Raw genomic sequence first — 20,000 nt, forward strand, 5'->3', positions numbered from 1 at the left:
AACCCCCCTATATAATTACAGTACTTGTCTTGCATGAACAACTTTACCCATTTTATGTAAAATAGTGAAAAATAGTTTCGTTCAGTTATGTTTAATCATGTTGTAATGTAACCCCCCCTGCCCCCCTTGGTATTCCCCAAATCTGCGTTAGTTGTGTACATCCAATGGGGGAGGTAGATGGACACTCCCAACTGAGATCGCTCCCGGACGTGTAGTCCCAGGTGTTTCTTTCTATCACTCCCGGACGTGTAGTCCCACCCGATTATATTTCACGTATTATCATACACTGCCACATACAAGCAATTTAGGGTTAGGGTTAGGTTTAGGGTTAAGGTTAGGGGTTAGGGTTAGAAACAAAAAACTAACATCAAAAAGATAACTAGCTCCGTTATATGGCGGTGGGATCGATAGTCTGGCTAGTGGGAGCGAGCCGACCGGGGAGCGTCCTGCGTTGGGAGCGACAATCAGGGAATCTCTCAATGGGTAATCCTCTTCTCCACTATCCCAAATTCAAACTGATTAGCGATCAGCTTTATCAAGTATTGAGCAATTGTTTTTTTCTACTTTTAACTTGCAATTGCCACATGATCATGCGTGGATGCGTCTTTGGCACAAGAGACATTATTTCCGAGTGTTTTGAGAACCTATTGTACCACTGCCTTTCTGCCTGTCAGTTAGTTATATAGCTATTTTATGCTAGGTTACGACAGACAGCTAGTTCAATAACACTGGACGTGGCTGGCTATTTTGGACGTTGATGGCTAGCACTTGGGATATTTACTCCCTCAAACCAACACATTTTGTGAAACCCTAGCAATCGGACGTCTGTTCGTTTTATTTCACGTCATTTAAGTAGTTTTTGGTTACCCCCTGTCCAGTTGCCTGCGTGATTTCCTATGATAGTATCCACTTCAAATGAGAAGCTTGTTCAATGCAGCTGAACCAAAATGCCTGTACGTTTTTTGACACCAATAGTAAACACATCCATTTTAAATAAGATGTATTGTGGCATTATATTTTGTTTTCAAAATCGCATTTGTTGACAACAGCCAAGCGATTACAGTTTGTTTCGCCAGTGAAGTAATGAAGAGAGAGACACGAGAGAGGGTTGGGGAGACAAGGGGTTCCTTCCTCGCGTGACACTATGGCTGTGCTTGGAGTGAGACAGAGGAGGTCCTCTCAATATTTTTTGTCGCCAGTCGCCACTGTATATTTAGTTATAAAAAAAACAACAACAGTCAATTGTATAAATAATGGGTATGGGATATTATGTAGCCAGCAGGCTACTTTAATTTCTACCACAGCAACTTTCTTCTGATCATATGATTAACAACATGGCGAACAGCAGACAAGAGATCCTATTTGTGCAGCATCCTGATTAGTGATTGATGGTTGGGATATGTCATTCATATTTGGCACTGCATCAAAGATTTTATCAACCATCTCTGACTGTAGCTTTCTTCTGATCATATGAATTAGGCCTACTAAGCAAAGGGTAGGAATGTTTTTAATTAATTAATTAATTCATTAACTCATCTTTGCTTTATTGCTATATGCCACATTACAAATGGAGATTTTCTGACAGCTTGACTTTAGCCTGATTGGGAAAATGCATTCTCTAAAACTCTGATGTGAGTTTGCTGCCAAGCCATTTGAACATTAACTGAGTTTTTAACTTTTTTTAATATCAGGTTCAAAAACTTGATTGTGCAGGTCACCAAAGAGAGATCCAAGGCCAAGGAGGTACAGGTGATGAGAGAGAGACGGGTGTCCAGAGAGAGAGACGAGGAAGCACAGATGAGAGGGAGAGAGAAGGAGGTGACAAAGGAGGTGAACCAGTTCAAGAGATAGAGTATGAAGGTGTCAGAGGAGGTGCAGCAGTTGAAGGAGAGAGAGGCAACGGAGGAGATGTAGCAGTTGAGCAACAGAAAGGAGGTGATGGAGGAAGTGCATCAGTTGAAGACAGAGGGAGAGAACGAAGCAAAGGAGAATCGGATGACCAAAAACAGGGAGAGAGAGTACAGAGAGAGACAGCGCAGGAGGCAGAAATGACCAGGTAACATACATAACTGTACATGCAAATACTGAAGAAAACTGTTTAGCCATTTAATTCATTTAGATGGAAATCTTGACCCCCCCAATTGTCAGCATAAAGTTACGCCCTTGGCTCTCAGAGACAGGGGACAGACAGGGTAGAAAGAATTTGAAACACTTTGATGGGGTATTGAGTAAAAAAAGACAGACTTCTTACAATTACCACCTAAATAGGTGGGACAAGGTTTATGACAGGCCAATAAAGCATTATTACTATGTCATAATCTGGTGTTAAAAGTAAACCAAAGTCAACGAGAGTAACTCTACTATAACAACAGTGGTAACAACAGCGTTACTACATAGAAAAGAGGGAGGTCATCAACTAATTCAAAAGACAACATTTTATTTGATGGATGCAATAGGTTGTGATTCATGTAGGCCTAATGCTTAGTGACAGACTCCTCTACATGCTTATTCAACTCCACTGATCATAAGCCTGTCACTGGGTTCATGATTCAAGTAATTCCAACATTGGCATACTAGTAAAGAGGATTTTAACTTCTCAGCAACACCAAAGGCGACACAGTTATGGAGACAGCTAGCTGTAGCTGTCTGTCTTGTCATAAATCAAGGCGACGACTTTCTTTGAGGGGACACTCAAATATCCTCCGGGCGGGGGCTTTTTTTGGGGACAAACTCTTTTAACATATGTCCAGACCCCCTATCCTTTCAGCCACTGTGTTTTTATAACAATAACCTCCACAATGCATACGTCCAAGCCGGACAACAAGACTCCCTTTTAGAAACCTGACCATGTGTTGCGCGAGCCCATTTGTCAGCCCCATTCATTCGCGTTGCAATTAGCCTACTGGCAAAAGCTATCATAACAAAGAGCTTGCGGTCTCTAGCCGGGCAGTAACGGCAATGTTAGCCAAAGACAACAGCGAACAGATTCAAGACTGACGTTGTCATCTTGTATCAGCAAAGAATACAGGAAAATGTCCACTTACCAATTGCAATGTGCAGATGAAGATTAAAGTACAGCGTCCAGTGCAGCACCCCATTGTATCACAAATAGCCTTGAGTGAGATATGGTAGAAAGCGAGGAACAGATCTTGATCACACCGGAGAAGTCTTCTAGTCACTGGGACCTCATCGATACAACAGCGGTAACGAAGATTGAGAAAACAGTCAGACTCTGTCATGTACTGATACAGTCCAGTCCTGATAATTATTTTCCATACTTTGAATAGCCACTTCAAGAACACTTTTACGCGAGTTCGCGGAGACCGAGGTGGCTGCGCTCGGTCAGTGCGGCGGCTGGAAGTTGAGTGTGTGTCTGTCGCGCACGTTGAGGCTCGTGTTGTAGTAGTAGGCTGTCCCGACAGCGGGGCGTTGTGGGGGGAGCAGCGTGAGGGGAGAGTTCAAAGTGAGCCCAAGCTGCCCCCTTTTGATCCCGAGGAGGAGACGTTTTTTCCTGTGGCATTCTGTCACGTCTCAGGTATAAGCCTATGTTGATATTGGCTGTAGCCTACACTCTTGCAATGCAAATATAGGCCTACAATAGAATAACCTATTGCTATAGGCTACATTTTATTCTCTCTGTGTCAAAATAAGAAAGATCCTGTACATCAATTGGTATTAATATTTCAATAGTTATGTTCCAAAGTGTCAAACTCGTGTGTCGCTCTGAATAGAAGGTAGGTTATTAGTGCATGTTTATTCTAAAGTAACAATGACAGCAACAAGATTATTATTATTTTTAATCGCTTTTAATCAACCGTCTGCTGGTGGTGAGAATCACAGCAATCAAAGCTCTGGCAGAAATGGAATGTTGCTGCCATCTGCTGGTCAAAAATATACCCGCCCAGAGTCGTGCTTTGAATTATTAATAAAATAAATAAATAAAAAAAACCCCACAAAAACAAAGACCAAAGCAAATGCACCGTTAGATAAATTAAATTAAATGATAATTCCATGATCAACTTTCTGAACAATATCCACACAGTACAGTGTAGCTACAGTAGGCTATTAGAATTAAGTTCTCAGAGCATCTCTCTCTCTCTCTCTCTCTCTCTCTCTCTCTCTCTCTCTCTCTCTCTCTCTCTGCTCCATTCTCTGTATGAAACCCATCCCATTTCCTCTAGTTTCGCTGTGCCCTGGTCTAGGCTGGGCTGATTCATTATAGAGGAGCTTTTTAAAAGCCATCTCCAGCAACACACCCACGGACTCCTTCTCTCCCTCTCTTCCTCTCTTTCTACTTCCCTCTCCCACAGAGAGAGAGAGAGAGAGAGAGAGAGAGAGAGAGAGAGAGAGAGAGAGAGAGAGAGAGAGCATAGTGGTTCTCCCTCCTGCAGAGTTTGCCCATCTCTCCATAAGAAACGTGTGATGAATCTTTTAAATGTCCCGACTGCACAACCGGGGAGCGCTTCACTTCCTATTACATCACATACTAGCTACCCATGCTCTCCCCTACCTCTCACCCCACCCCCATCCTTTTTAAAAGGCTGCCCCTTCTACCGAGTGCACACACACACGCACACACACACGCACACACACACACACGGCCCAAACCTGCGTCTGCTATAAATAGCATCAGCCCCTGTGTGTGTGTGTGTGTGTGTGTGTGTGTGTGTGTGTGTGTGTGTGTGTGTGTGTGTGTGTGTGTGTGTGTGTGTGTGTGTGTGTTTGTGTGTGTGTGTGTGTGTGTGTGTGTTTGTGTGTGTGTGTGTGTGTGTGTGTGATTCAGTCAGATGTGGGAGACACTTGCACAATGTTAAGTTTGTGATAGGCCTATGTAAAAGATGGTCGGTCGGTCGGAGATGTGCACCTAGCTCACATGTCAGTGTTCTCTCCATGGCAACTGTATGTGCGGGTGGTGATGATGTTTCTCGAGGGCTATAATGAAATATTTGTGTATATGAATAGATTAACAACATTCCCACACAAACACAGTAGCAATGTTTGTACAGATTGCTTTTTCCAATTTAACTGCATTTGATTCTGTGCTTTCATGGCAAATGAGGTAAATGCATTGCTCAAGCGCAAGGCAAAATGATACACGTCACTGGAACAACCATTACTTCATTTATACAATATACTATCTACCTCTATCTTTGCACACTTTCTCTCTGAATCTAGTGAGAATGGACTGCTGGAAATAAACGGGTCAGTGGAATACCACGGTCCACAATAGAATCTTCTTGTGGAAAATAAGTTTCAATATTCTGCTATTCAAATGTATTTTTATTTTTTTATGCACAGAGGCCGCCCACCCCCAATCCCCTCACGCCCTTCACGGGGATAATGATTCAAAAATAGGTCACACATAGGTTGGAGGTGCAGAGTAGCCTATTCAGTAAAACCTAAACTGCGAAAGGGAATTCTTCTTCTTCTTCTTCTTCGTGGTGTGGCGCACTGCATTCACACCTCTACCCCCAGCCATATTTGTGTGGGTGACTGCATCCTTCATCATGCTCACTGAATCCACCCCTGGCTTCCACCCCTTGAAGGATGGGGAGGGGGAACCTCTAGGGGTGTCGATGCCCCCCTCCCCTCCTCCCTCCTCCACCAAATATTGAGCCCTTCACACTGATGTGGAGTGACAGGGCTGTCCTTTTGGCACCGCGCTGCTGCTTGGACCAGCATTGTGTGACTGGTGCTCACATGGCAGACTACACAATAAGGATTTGGACAAAGGAGGACTGGAGCCTTGGACTTTCTCTTCAAAATCTCTTTATTCCATGAGGTTCTTTATGCTCTCTACTCTCTCTACTCTCTCTCTCTCTCTCACACACACACACACACACACACACACACACACACACACACACACACACACACACACACACACACACACACACAGGCAAAAAAAAGTAATATGTGGAGCACCAGTGGTCACGTTAGCTGAAAATGACATATAAATTATTTCTATCTGGGACATCTCATCGACCGCCACGCCTCCCCTCTAGTATAATAATTGTCAATGCGAGCAAGTCCTTCGTCCTAATTTTATATTTTGTGCAACAGAAGCGTCACCAGGCCCCTTGTCTCTGGCACAGAGCTTGTTCTAAATTATTTTCTGCCCATTCGAATCCACCGGTAATATTTTTGGCATTTATTTATTATTTAAAAAAAAAAAACACCGCCTTGTCCCTTGCGTAATGCACACCCCTGTCATACTTCTTCGTCTACCTTGGTGCCAAAAAAGCGCAGCTGCAATTTGCTTTTTTTCTCGGTCTCCATTGGATGGCGCTCTTATCGCCAGCACCATGACAGCACACACTGCTTTCAAAGCTGTCCGCCTTTCCGTCACGCACCGCCGCTGTGCTGTGCTGTGCTGTGCTGGGGAAACCGCTCACAGATAAAGGAAAGCTTTGGAGGCAAGGCGAGTGCAGAGAGCAACCCTATTCACTCCACACGTGAACTTCAAGTGATTCTCGGCTTCTTTAATTAACGGCTCCAAATCAGGCGCGCGCACAGCACCGCTTCGGTGATGAGGGTTGCGCACCCATCTTCTTTAGCAACCGGGGATCGTTAAAGGTTACCAAGTTGGCTCTCAGTAAAAAGAAAATGATTGCGAGAGCGGAAAGACGTCCCGAGAGTAGCGATGGGGAGCTCGCAGTGACAAGGATGCTGCTGCACATCGCCTTTGCGCTCGCCTTGGACTTGTGAGAAGCTGTGAGTATTTGCTTTATTTCTGCACACAGATGTATTTAACTGCAACAGTTTTCATATGTTATATGTGCTCGGTCTTCTTGTTTGTGCAGTGATAGTGTGCCGCACTTGTGTTATCCTGTCGAGGTATCCAGCGGACTCTCTGCACATATTGTTGCTCTCATTGACTTTGATGCTCTCACAGAAACGTTGTAGGCTACCAAATTTCAAATCAAGGGAACTACAGTGAACAATCCCTTGGGCGAGTCCATCAGAACTTAAACACGTGCGTAACGGCACCTGTTCTCAGTCCGTGACAGGCAAAGGAGCATACCCCCCAATCGGGCATCTTTCTGCTTAATTGCGTGTTCCTAAAAATGGCAAACTTATGACCAAAGGATCACTGAACTGATCACACTGATCTGATTGATTTTCTAACACCAATTCGTCATGTTTCCTTCCCACACACATTTAAGTGTTTTATTTGCATGATGCTCAATGGACGCGACTTGAACCTTGACGTAAGTCAACTTCTTAACACCTCTCCTCTTTTCCCGGCTATTTGTGGAATATTTAACCGCTATGTGGCTTAGCCCTGAAAACTTTGCCGAGAAAATGAGTGGTCTTCACTGAGGTCATCCCTCGGTAGTTCGGCTCAGAATGGGAGGCTGATGAAAAGAGGAAGGATTTTACTTTTTGGTCCGAGAGAAAGTCTTCAGTGAATATGGATGAGAGAAATCCTCTTACTGTGCAATTCTTCCTTTCTCTCTCGTGCAGCACACACACACACACACACACACACACACACACACACACACACACACACACACACACACACACACACACACACACAGTTGTCTTATCAAGACATGCATGCTGCTGGTATATTAGAGGAAACACAAATGGCACATCTATTATTTATGGGCAAACTGTCCGGTCTGGTTCATCTGACAATGAGCATTACTTAAGCTTCTGAAGTCTATTGTGCTCACCTCTGTGGCAGGACTCTCCTGCCGCTCTTGCTGTGTGTGACAGCTAAAGTGAAGCACTCAGCCCTTGTTGTAGGGCACTAGCTGGGTATATTTAACAGTTTGTTCACCATTCAGCCATTAACTCAGGGGCGTAAAGTATACCCCCGCAGTCCCCGTGGGGGGCCACATGGGCCCTTGATTTGAAATAACAGGCCCCCTCCACATGATAGGCCCTCTTGTTTCATTCGGGGGCCCATTCTTGGTAGCTTGCAGGGGGGCCTGAAGTACTTGCGTTACGCCAGTGCATTAACTGACGACATACTGCATATCCAGTGGATCTTCCATCTCCACCTCTATGACTGTTGGTCTCACACCTGCTCAACTTCAAGGAAAATAGCTGTTGTGGAAAATTCTCAGGTTCTCCCACTATTCACAGTTTCACAGTTTCACAGTCATGGCCAATGTATCGCGTCATACTTCCAAACCCAATAGATACGCAGTCACACGTGTGTGTGTGGGCGTGTAAGTGTGTGTGTGCGCGCGTGCATGCGTGCGTGCGTGCGTTCGTGTGTTTGAATCCTGTGTGCATGTGTGCATGTGCATTTATGTGCGCCCCTTTACAAAATGTGGGCAAAATCTTAAGAACTGCCACACTGCACAGTAATGCCTGGCTCTTGAGCTGTGGGCAGATGTGTGGTGGAGAAGTGGTGTGCAAGTGGACTGTCCTTAAGCCTAAGAGATTGGCAGGAGTGGGGGGGGGAGGCTGGATATAGCCCTGGCAGGTCCCCCTGGAGCAGAGCAGAGACGGGCAGAGCCAGAGCAGAGCAGAGCAGAGGAGATCTGTGACGGGGGTGGGGGGGCTCCGGGCTTACAGAGAGCTGAGGGCTGGGTAAAATAGCCTCAATAATTAACACTGCTATGGCATGGAAGAGAGGAGGGGATGGAACGGAGAGAGAAAGTGTGTGTGTGTGTGTGTGTGTGTGTGTATGAAGGAGTCAGCATGGAGAGAGAGAGAGAGAGAGACAGAGCGAGAGAGAGAGAGAGAGAGAGAGAGAGAGAGAGAGAGAGAGAGAGAGACAGAGCGAGAGAGAGAGAGAGAGAGAGAGAGAGAGAGAGAGAGAGGGAATAGGGGGGGTGGTTGGAGATGCTGGTGCAAGGCAGACCCACTGCACACACTGCACAGTGGGAGGAGGGCTGCTAAGGGTTATGGACAAAAAGGGAAAGCCGCGGATGGATCGTGAGTTAGAGAAGAGAACTCCCGCCTAAAAGACAGAAGGGAAGAGGAAGGAGGGAGGGAGGAAGAGAAGGGTGGCATAAGAAACGAGGAGATATGCAGAGGAGGAGTGGGCCCTATCTGCTCTGCTCACGCGGCGCTGCTCGCTCAGAGAGACTTCTAGAAACTTCCTTTCATGCCTCCCATCCAAACACAGACGTTGCACACACACACACACACGCACACACACACACACACACCGTAACACACACACACATACACACACACACACACACACACACACTCTGAGCAGCTCCGGGGTTTTCCCTCCCCATCCCGGGTGGGCTGAAGAGATGAGGAGGACACTCTCCCTCCATCCTCCAGGCCATTCATCTGCCTGTGTGTGTGTGTGTGTGTGTCTTCGTGTGTGTGTGTGTGTGCGCGACTGTGTGTGTGTGTGTGTGTGTGTGTGTGTGTGTGTGTAATATGTGTGTGTGCGTGCGTGCGTGTGCGTGTGTGTGTGTGTGAGCGAGAGAGAGCGCTGGCTCTGTTAGCGCACTTTAGGCGCGGCACGTTGAAAGGAGAAAAAGAGGGCATCCATCTTTCTCCCTAAAGGGCGGATGACACAAACTGAGATTCATGGAGATCGCCTTCATTCAGGCGGAGTGGCCACGCGCTACTCTCTCTCTCTCTCTCTCTTTCTCTCTCTCTCTCTCTCTCTCTGTCTCTCTCTCTCTCACTGTTTCTGTCTCTCTCTCTCTCTCTCTCGCTCTCTATCGCTCTCTCACTGTCTAGCTTTTCCTCATGCTATTTCTCTTCTACTCTTTCACACTCTCTCTCTCCATCGCTCTACTCTTTCCATCTCTTCCTCCTCTCCAGTGCTCGGTCTCTTCCAGCATTTCTCTCTGACCTCACTCTCTTTATCCTCCCCAGTCTCTCTCTCTCAATCTCTCTCTCTCTCTCTCTCTCTCTCTCTCTCTCTCTCTCTCTCTCACTGTAACACCCTGTTCGTTCGCTGGTTCGTTGGTCCGTCCAGACAGGCCAGGGATGTCTACCACACCGGCCCAGCAGCATCATGCAGGGTGCAGGGAGGGTATCACATGATCCGGAAATAAGGCGCGGGAGCTTCAGAGTCAATAAGCATCCCGAGCACTTAGGAGTATTTCAGGGCCTGTTGTGATACACATTAGGCTAACGGGCCCTCCTAATCCATAACGCTACATAATATTGATTCATTTCCTGTGTGTGTGTGTGTTTGGAGAGAGGACGGAGGATGGGGAAGCTAGACTGTTTTATCGCTCGCTTCTTTTCCGTCCTTCCTTGTCTGGGACGTCGCTGGCTTTGTGCGAGGCTGGTGCACCTCCAAGCTTACTGTGTATGAAAGAATTTTGAACATCCCTGAACAGCACTGGATTGGTGACGAAATGAAAGTTCTAATTCACAATATTGATTAACCCTTCAGCGCAGAGCCTATGTTGTAACCTTACTGTCACCAAAATTGCAATGGCTATGTCTTATTTGGTTACTTACGGCTCTCGGTTCTGTCATAGCAATATTTATTGTTATGATGTAGTTGAGTAAGCTATTTTAGGCAAATAGTGAATAGGCCCGCTGGCGACCCCATCTGCAGTTAAGAGGCGACTCCAAATAATTAATTAATATTGATTCATTATTTGTGTGTGTACCGAAGGATGGGGATGCTGGACTTTAATCACTCCCTTCTTTTCTTTCCTTCTCTGGGACGTCGCTGGGTTTGTGCGCACTACACACTACTACACTACACAGTGGCAGTGGGGCTGCTTGTAAAGTGTATGTATGGTGTTCTTGGAACGAGTGCTGACAGGCCCTCAGCGCACTTTGCTCAAGTTAACAGCATGTGAAAAGGGGCCTTTTTCATGACACCAGACAGCGCACCAGCAGCAGGACAAAAGGCAAGGGCAAGGAGCGAGGAGAGCAGAGGAAAGGGCACCCAAAGATGATGATGAGAGCAGAGCAGAGTGCTGATGGGTTTTACTAAGCAGCCGGCCTGCATGGCACATTTATATAAAGACACGACAGTCGGTGTGTGTGTGCGCGCGCGTGTGTGCGCACGTGCACGTGTGTGCGTGCGTGTGTGTGTGTGTGTGTGTGTGTGTGTGTGTGTGTGTGTGTGTGTAGAGTGTGTGTGTGTGTGTGCGCCTGTGTGTGTGCGCGCCTGTGTGTGTGTGTGTAGAGTGTGTGTGTGTGTGTGCGCCTGTGTGTGTGCGCGCCTGTGTGTGTGTGTGTGTGTGTGTGTGTGTGTGTGTGTGTGCGCGCGCGTGCGTGCATGTGTGTGTGCGTGCGCGCGCGCGTGTGTGACAGATTATGGCAGGCAGAGACTGGGAGAGAGATGGGTAAGGGCTGGAAACAGACCCAGGTCAGATGTGATCATGGGTCCCCATGGCCAGAAAACCCATTTGTGCTCGGTTGTCTTAGCGGGCTGTGCATGCAGCACTCCCTGCCTGCATGGCACGTTTTTTTGACTGCGAAATACGTTCAGATGAACCAACCGGTCAAGGATTTCCCTTTTCCTTTATCCAGGTCAGTCATCTGGATCCCGGCTGAGTGAGATTAGATTCATGTAATGACAAGACCCGAGCTCACGGCATTAATCTGTGTGCAATCCCAATAGATGTTTGCAATCACCAGTATAAGATAGGGTCGTGTGTGTGTGTGTGTGTGTGTGTGTGTGTGTGTGTGTGTGTGTGTGTGTGTGTGTGTGTGTGTGTGTGTGTGTGTGTGTGTGTGTGTTACTGGTGATTGCCATCACACGAAGACATTAAGCAAATGTTGTATTACCATATGTTCAAAGCACGAGTATGATTCATGACGTATTCAAATGTTTAGACATGAGCTGTGGTTAGCGCTTGGTTGAAGACCATATCTTTAGCTGTGGGAACATAACATCCCTCTGTTTTCCACCAAGGACAACAACACACTAATATTAACCCAAAGGAGGAAGTGTACCTGCCCTCGTTCACCTGGACAGTGAGGGGATTTTTACGATTCCACTCAGGAAGGTCCCTCACCTGTACCTGTGACAAAGGTGCCTCTCACGCCTAGCGTGCCATGGATTTTAGATACTTGCACCTCTTTTTGGCTTCATCATAGGTTACCTTGAGTATCATGGTGCAAAACAGTACAACATGAATTAATGCAGGGTATCCCAAACTGGGGTGCATGCACCCCTGGGGGTGCGTGGCCTGTCACAAGGGGGTGTGCGAGCTGAATTGAGCAATGGCGGATATGTGTGTTTTCATAATGAAAATGAAACTGAATGAAAATTAAGTATTTCTTAATTGTATGGTGAATTGTAGGCTTGAAGAAACATCAAGTCTATTGGAAAGGAGGATTCCCTAAATGACGGCATAATGTGCAATGATTTGTGCTGTGAAGCCATATTCGAGTGGCCATCAGTACACCAAAAACATTCGCTTAGGGGGTGCGCGAACCACAATGAAATGTACAAGGTGGTGCGCAAGGAAAAAAGTTTGGGAGCCACTGAGTTAATGCATGTTGCAAAGTGTTAACTGTCAAGGTCTGAGCTGTAATGATTGAAAAGAACTGGACACGTTTAAAATGACATGTGGATTTTAGCCTTTGTTCCTGTGTGGGTGTTTATGGCAAAATTAGAATTTAAGTCAGTTTATGAAAGACGTACACTGTGTGGGTTATAATCTATCTTTTATACACACACACCAAATGATGATAAAGAACGTTGGAAACATGGTGAAATACTGTATTGTGTAAGACACCTTGTGTAAGTCATCTCTTCATTGGGCCGTAGCTTGCATCATCACTGGAACACACAGTACGTATCACCAGCGTCATTCACTGGAGAATCAGTTGAGTGTTCAAGAGGAATTTTTCTCCAGCAAATTGACAATTTTATAGTTCACTTGTTACTTAGTAACTACCGGTAGGCTAATATACACTGTTGCACACAATATGCAGTACCTGTGTGTGTGTGTGTGTGTGTGTGTGTGTGTGTGTGTGTGTGTGTGTGTGTGTGTGTGTGTGTGTGTGTGTGTGTGTGTGTGTGTGTGTGTGTGTGTGTGTGTGTGTACTGTATACTGCACATGAGCTGTATTTACTAACATGTAGGTGAGTATATTTGTGAAAATTGTGTCGCAATGAAAAATGATTGACAGTTGAAATGTGATAGTTACCACAATCTCATCGATCTAAAAATAGTTTAGAGGAAGTAGGTGTTATAGGGTGTAAATGATTCCCAAAATGGTTAACCACTGTGCCACGGCTGCCATGTTTTAGCGTGCATATGTTTATGGAGCCTACCAGCCAGTCTTTGTTGCTCCACATTGCTGCAGCCCCTTTCTACCCCCTCACTCTGCTTCTTTCTTCCTCTCTCTTCACCCCCCCTCCTCTCTCTCTCTCTCTCTCTCTCTCTCTCTCTCTCTCTCTCTCCTGGGTGTCTCTTTCTCCCCCTATCTGCCTTCTCCCCGCTCTGTGTCTCCTCTGTACCTCTTAGATCCAGGGCTGGGTTCAGACAGGGTATGCAGGCTTCAAAGGGGAATGGGGTGGGGGAATGTAAGGGCTGCTCGGGCTGGGCAGGGCTGGTGGTGGTGGTGGTGGTGGTGGTAGTGGTGGTGTTGGTGGTAGCGGAGCACCACTGAGCTAGAGCTAATGCTAACAGCAGCCCTAGATGCTCGCCGCCCTGCCTGGATGTCGGTTGGGTTGCAGAGCATCAGAGCGAAACAGACAGACCCGCTTTTCTTGCTCCCACCCTTCCTCTCTCTCTCTCTCTCTCTCTCTCTCTCTCTCTCTCTCTCTCTCTCTCTCTCTCTCTCTCTCTCTCTCTCTCTCTCTCTCTCTCTCTCTCTCTCTCTCTCTCCCCTCTTCACTTTCTCTGTGTCTCGCTCTCCCCCTCCTCCTTTCTTTCTTTCTCTCTCTAGCTCTCCCTCCCTCCCTCCCTTTCTATCTCTTTTCTCTCTATCTCAGGCGAACAGAAACACAAACACACAAATGGACAGAAGAGTGTGCGCATATACAGTCACACACACACACACGCGCGCGTGCGTGCACACAGACGCACACACACACACACAGACACACACATGCACAGCCATACACACACACACACACACACACACACACACACACCATAACATACACATACACACAGTAACACACATGCTCTCGGTTCACTGAGCTGTGAGCAGATTCTCAGGGAGAGGTGAGAGCCATTGGTAGTGTCGGCGAACACGGTTAGCAGACGCCCTGCTCGCTCTCCTCCTCATCTCAGACAGCCTGTCCACTTGCTCTCTCCCTCTCTCCCTCTCTCCCTCCCTCTCTCTCTCTCTCTCTCCCTCTCTCTCTCTCTCTCTCTCTCTCTCTCTCTCTCTCTCTCTCTCTCTCTTTCTTGTGCACTCTATCGCTTACATTCTTACTTCCCCATTCACTCTCTGTCTGTCTGTTTGTCTGTCTGTCTGTATCTCTCTCTCTCTCTCTCTCTCTCTCTCTCTCTCTCTCTCTCTCTATCTATCTCTCTCTCTCTCTCTCTCTCTCTCTCACTCTCGCTCTCTCACTCAGTCCTGCTGTCTAGTACTCTACCATGCTCATGTCTTTCACTTATTCACTCTCTCTCTTTTTCTCTTGTTCCACCTCGCTCAGACACAGAATGTCTGGGGCCTTTTTTGGCCCCCGACAAGACATTGCGTTTTCTCCCCTCATGTTTTCTCTTGTTGGGGTTCCCTTTGGTGTGGATCTACCCTTGAGACCTCTGGAAACGGATCATACGCACACACACACACACACACACACACACACACACACACACACACACACACACACACACACACACACACACACACACACACACACACACACACACACACACACACACACACGGACTGGACTGGGTTATGTTGAGCTGGGGTGGGGTGGGGATGTCTTGGGGGGGGGGGTTGTGTCTAAGTAGAAAGCCTAATCCACAGACAAAGCCTTGGGATTGTTGTCTTTATTTCTTCCAGCCCTCCCCTGGCTGGCTCATTCATACATCCAGGGACGTGGATTGAAGCCTCTCTACTGGGGGCTATCACCCAACAGAAGAGGAGGAGATGAGGCCCTGTCTGAACATTTGTAGTCAGATGAAGGAAGACTGTCTGGAATTATGCAGGAGGGGAAGGGAGGAGTGTGTGTGTGTGCGTGTGTGTGTGTGTGTGTGTGTGTGTGTGTGTGTGTGTGTGTGTGTGTGTGTGTGTGTGTGTGTGTGTGTGTGTGTGTGTGTGTGTGTGTGTGTGTGTGTGTGCGTAAGTGCGTGTGTTCATGCGTTTGTGTAGGTGTGGGTGAGAAAAAGAGAGAGAGCGTGTGTGTGTGTGTGTGTGTTTGCATGGGTGCATGTGCGTGTGTGTGTGCGTCTGCCATCAGAGATAGAGGCTGAGGCTGCGTTGTATGTATTAAAAAGAGGTTGAAAGAAAATGAAAGGATGGGTTATTAAAAAAGAAAATTCTTTCCTCAAAAAGTGGGCAGCGTTATCTCTCTCTGAAGTTCTGAGCTATTCTCTAAGGAACAGAAAAGAGAGACCAAGAGGGAACATTAGAGAAACCGTAAAGGAAGAGAGACAGGGGACCCAGATAGGGAAAGGAAATGAGGAAGAGAAGAAAGAGTAGGATAAGGAAGTATAGACAGAAAGAAAATAAATACAGAAAGGGGGGAGAAGAAAGATAAGCGAAGGAAAAAAAGAGTAGTAGAGATGGAGAGAAGGAGAGATGGAAGGAGAGAGAGAGAGAGATCAGGCAGCCTGCCCAAGGCTCAGTCAGAGCACCTGCATTTGATAGGGATACAGGACAGAAAGAAATGAAAATGAGAAGCGGAAGTGGAAAGATAAGAGAAGAAAGAGAGGAAAGCGGTGAGAGACCAGACAACCTGTCCTGAGAGCCAGGGCCGCTGACAGGTTTGGTCGGGCCCGGGACAAAGTCATCTGAAAGGGCCCCCCCTGCCCAATAGATGCAATGCAATGAGGAATCAATTCTGGGCCACATCTCTACCTGGGCCCGGGACAACTATCCCCTTTGTCCCCCTCTGTCGGCACCACTGCTGAGAGCGTCTGCACTTGGATGGAGCTCCAAGTCAGTAAGTGTCCGTCCCCCTCTCCACTGTCCCCAGGAGCCAACCCCACAGGCCTGTCACTATACTCTGGGCATTAGGAGAAGACATCCATCCCCCTGATCTCCATGCACAGGAAGTGCTTTCTCTCTCTCTCTCTCTCTCTCTCTCTCTCTCTCTCTCTCTCTCTCTCTCTCTCTCTCTCTCTCTCTCTCTCTCTGTCTGCTGTGGCAACCGATGTGTGGATTTGCATAATTGCAAAAAGCCCGGGCTGGTTGGCTGGTTGGCTGGCCGGGCGGTGGGCCTGATGAGTTGTGGGCTGTGGGCTGTGTAGATATTGCCAGCGTGATTTTATTAGGGTCCCTCTCCATTACCTGATGCAGCCCATTGGCCACCACCATACCAGAGATATTCTATAGAGATATGCCAACATAATAGGTTTCTATGGGCACCTAACGTGACCATGTTCCGGTCTGCCTAAAGGGACGTGTCATAATGCTCCTACAATGAATAGAACAGTCCTTAGGTCTGCCTAGGTCTGCCTAAGGGGGGCCATAATAGAACCAGGAAATAATGGGCCAATGGAACCTCTCTCTCTCTACTCTCTCTGACCATACCATACATGCTGCAGCTACTGGCCACACTAAACTCCCACACCAAACATGATGGTGCCATACATACACAGCCACTTACAGTACATATACAACATGAAGCTGGAAGCAAAGAGAATCATTTGTTTTGTTTTTAGATTAGCCTGTTCTTATCCTACATACCACAACACACGTCTGTGTATGCACAGACACAGGCATGCACGCACGCACACACACACACACACACACAAACACACACATTCATACACACACACACACACACACACACACACACACACACACACACACACACACACACACACACACACACACACACACACACACACACACACACACACACACACTCACACACTGTAAACTGAACTCATGATGTTCTAATGAACAGTAATGCATCATATACTGTCAGAGCAGTGCTAGAGGCCTGTTATCTTCAGAAGTAAAGACAGCAAAATACATAGGCTAATGTAAGACTTTAATCAGCAGAGGTCAAAATCACTACAGTCAAACCTCTCCTCCAATCATTTTACTATTTGGTAGTTTATAAATAGTCACTGGTGCCTCATAGTCAAAATGATAACATCATGTGCACATGGACTATACTTTAGTTACTAGCGTAAGTCTAAGTAGGCCTATAGCCTTTAATGTAACGTAGGTCTTTCTTAACATATTTTTCAATAACATGTTTTGATAGATTGTGTCATTTCGAATGTCATGGCAGTTTTTTCTTCCAGTCAAAATACTTTGTAATAGCACCGTGGAAACAGAGTATACACTTGCTAACCCAAAAACCAAAGTATATTGTAATACAACAGCAACACATGTTTTGGTAGATTGTGTGATGTTTTGAATGTCAAGACGGTTTTGCCTGTTGTCTTGATGTGTGTTTAAATTAATGTTCTGAGAAATGTATGTGGAGCGGCAGTGGTAGAGCAGTTGTTGTTTTGAAGAAGGTTCCACATGTCAGTTATGAAATGGTGCGAAGGTTTACAAGGCCTGTGGTTTCCGAACATTGTTTGTTGCGTGTGATGGGTGAGGCGAGAGAGAGAGAGAGAGAGAGAGAGAGAGAGAGAGAGAGAGAGAGAGAGAGAGAGAGAGAGAACATTTTCATCTGTGTCATCAGCAGTTAGAACAGGTAACACCAATAGAGGTCTATTTTTAGAAAGCCCTCAAGGCGGAAACTTTGTTAACACAATGCTGTCTTTGGAGGAGCTATTTTAAGAAGTGGCCAAATTAGCAAAGCATTCCAACATTTCAAACATCTCAACATTTTTAGATGCAAAGAAAGAAACTGTGAAGCAGCGCCTCATCCACAGAAAAATAACAATTACATAATTTAACCTACTTCTGATTTAATTGTTGAGGGATTTAAGCAACCATCTCCTTCTTCTGAAAATGTGTAGTGTTTAAATGCACTTCATATTCTTATTACTGAAAAACAAGTGTTCTTTTCCAATTATTTTATGAGAGATGGTGCGATACTACTGATGAATTCAGGCTTCAGTGAGTTCATGAACAGTCATGGTATTCATTTGTTAACACACTTTCCATCATCCCCCCCCCTTTTTTCATTCCCTTGTGTGCATTTCACCTTCCCATCTGGGTATACTTCAAGTAAGACATAATCATCATGATAATTAAAACAAACAGAAAAGCCCCAATGTTATTAATAATAATAATAATAATATGTTCAAAAACGAAACAAACAGAAACAGAACACAAAGAGACATGTTTTTACTCGCACTTTCTGTCTGTGTGTGACAGTTCTCATAAGCTTCAGTTTCAGTTAACATGCTGGCCTAGCCTAACTTTTCTTGTTTGTGCAGTCAGTCACGAGATGGTTTATGATTTTCCACTGTTGATTTCTGAAACTTTCCTCTGTGAAGTTCTGCAGAAATTGATCAAAATAAAATCTCCCAATGATTGTATGTAGACTGTGTAGACTCTACAATAAAAAAAATAATAAAAAATAGTCAGTGTGTTTCATTTCAAGCAACTCTAATCTTCAATGAAAAAAGGTAGACTTTAAAATCAAAGTTATACAGTCAAAATGTACAACTTTGTAATTTAAAAATAACCAAAGCATAAAATGTAAATATCATGATTCATGAACAATAATAATACAAGTAAGCTGAATAATAGGCTAATTAATATGTAATAAAATATAGTAATATAAAAACAGACAATTTGTCATTGGTTTTAATGAAGTAAGGAGGCCCGATTGCCTTGACAAAGACTTCCCAAAGTGGCCAAAGATGTCAGTTTACTGACCATTAACTACTCATTTTAATGTCCTTCATTGTCTGAATGCATCTGATTACACGACAGACACTTCTGAAAGATCTAAATACTTTGAAGTTTGAACAAAGTGTGTACAAACGTACTCAGTGTTACATCATATTTATGTAGGCTACATCCTATGATGAAAAACAATTTGAGCTATAGTTGTATAATTTTAACGTTCATCGTACATTGCCGTTTCATCGTACTTTTGTCTTTGTTTGGAGAATGCTGCCCTGGTGGCGGTTCTATAGACTTAAATTGCTAGGGGGGTCGAGGTGGGTTTAATGTGCTTTTAGAGGGTTCAATTACGTAATGGCAAAACAGGACAAAATTCTTTCTTATATTTGTCTATTATATTTGTATACATTTATTAAAATTTATTATTATTTTAATCAATAATTTGATATTTAAACCATTGCCTGTTTAGCACAGTGGGCAATTCTTCAAGGGCTGTGGACCTAGCCAGGCTGTGCCCTCCTAGTGACGCAACACTTTCAGTCTCGAAGAGATTTGAACGTCGATGATAATCAGGCTACTGTGGCCCATCGTGGCCCCCTTTCTAGAACCGCCTATGCTGGCTCTGCTGGTCCTGATGCAGCTGGAGCTGCTGCTGGTGCTGAAGCTGAGCGCCTGCTATAGGGGTCCGACAGGTGCAACTGGTAATGATAGCAGGGACCCAGAGATGCTGCAGGAGGGGCCCCTCTACTGTATTTCAATCTCTCTCTCTCTCTCTCTCTCTCTCTCTCTCTCTCTCTCTCTCTCTATCTCTCTCTCTCTCTCTCTCTCTCTCTCACACACACACACACACACACACACACACACACACACACACACACACACACACACACACACACACACACACCCTCTCTCTCTCTCTCTCTCTCTCTCTCCTTCTCTCTCTATCCATCTCTCTCGCCATCTCTCCATCTCTCTCTCTCTCTCTCTCTCTGCTGTTGTAATGTGGTTGTTTATGCATTCACCTCCACATGAAAGCAGGACGCCCTCCCCGCTGGGGGCCTGATTTGGGGAAAAAGATAACTTTTTTTGGGAGTGGGAGGGGTAGGAGGCGGAGGGTGGGTGGGTGAGGAGCTTGTGGTGGTAGTGCACCTTATCCCATTCTTAGCTTTTCTTTCGTACTCTGTTTCTTTAACT

At 45.8% G+C, this 20,000-nt stretch overlaps 2 protein-coding genes across 2 annotated transcripts in view; one reads left to right on the forward strand and one right to left on the reverse strand.

Annotated features, from left to right (window-relative positions):
• Positions 1-3,359, reverse strand: part of nkain4 (sodium/potassium transporting ATPase interacting 4) — a 116,508-nt gene extending 113,149 nt beyond the window's left edge. Inside the window, exon 1 of the mRNA XM_063208113.1 lies at positions 3,045-3,359. Coding sequence (XP_063064183.1) covers positions 3,045-3,239 — 195 coding nt within the window. The 5' untranslated portion in view covers positions 3,240-3,359. The remainder of the gene's footprint in view (positions 1-3,044) is intronic.
• Positions 3,360-6,455: 3,096 nt separating this feature from the next.
• LOC134456462 (uncharacterized) overlaps positions 6,456-20,000 on the forward strand; it is an 85,979-nt gene continuing 72,434 nt past the window's right edge. The window contains exon 1 of the mRNA XM_063207823.1: positions 6,456-6,714. The gene's annotated coding sequence lies outside the window, so the exon portion shown is untranslated. The remainder of the gene's footprint in view (positions 6,715-20,000) is intronic.

The sequence above is a fragment of the Engraulis encrasicolus genome, chromosome 10 (assembly GCF_034702125.1).
Source record: "Engraulis encrasicolus isolate BLACKSEA-1 chromosome 10, IST_EnEncr_1.0, whole genome shotgun sequence".
Lineage (NCBI taxonomy): Eukaryota > Metazoa > Chordata > Actinopteri > Clupeiformes > Engraulidae > Engraulis > Engraulis encrasicolus.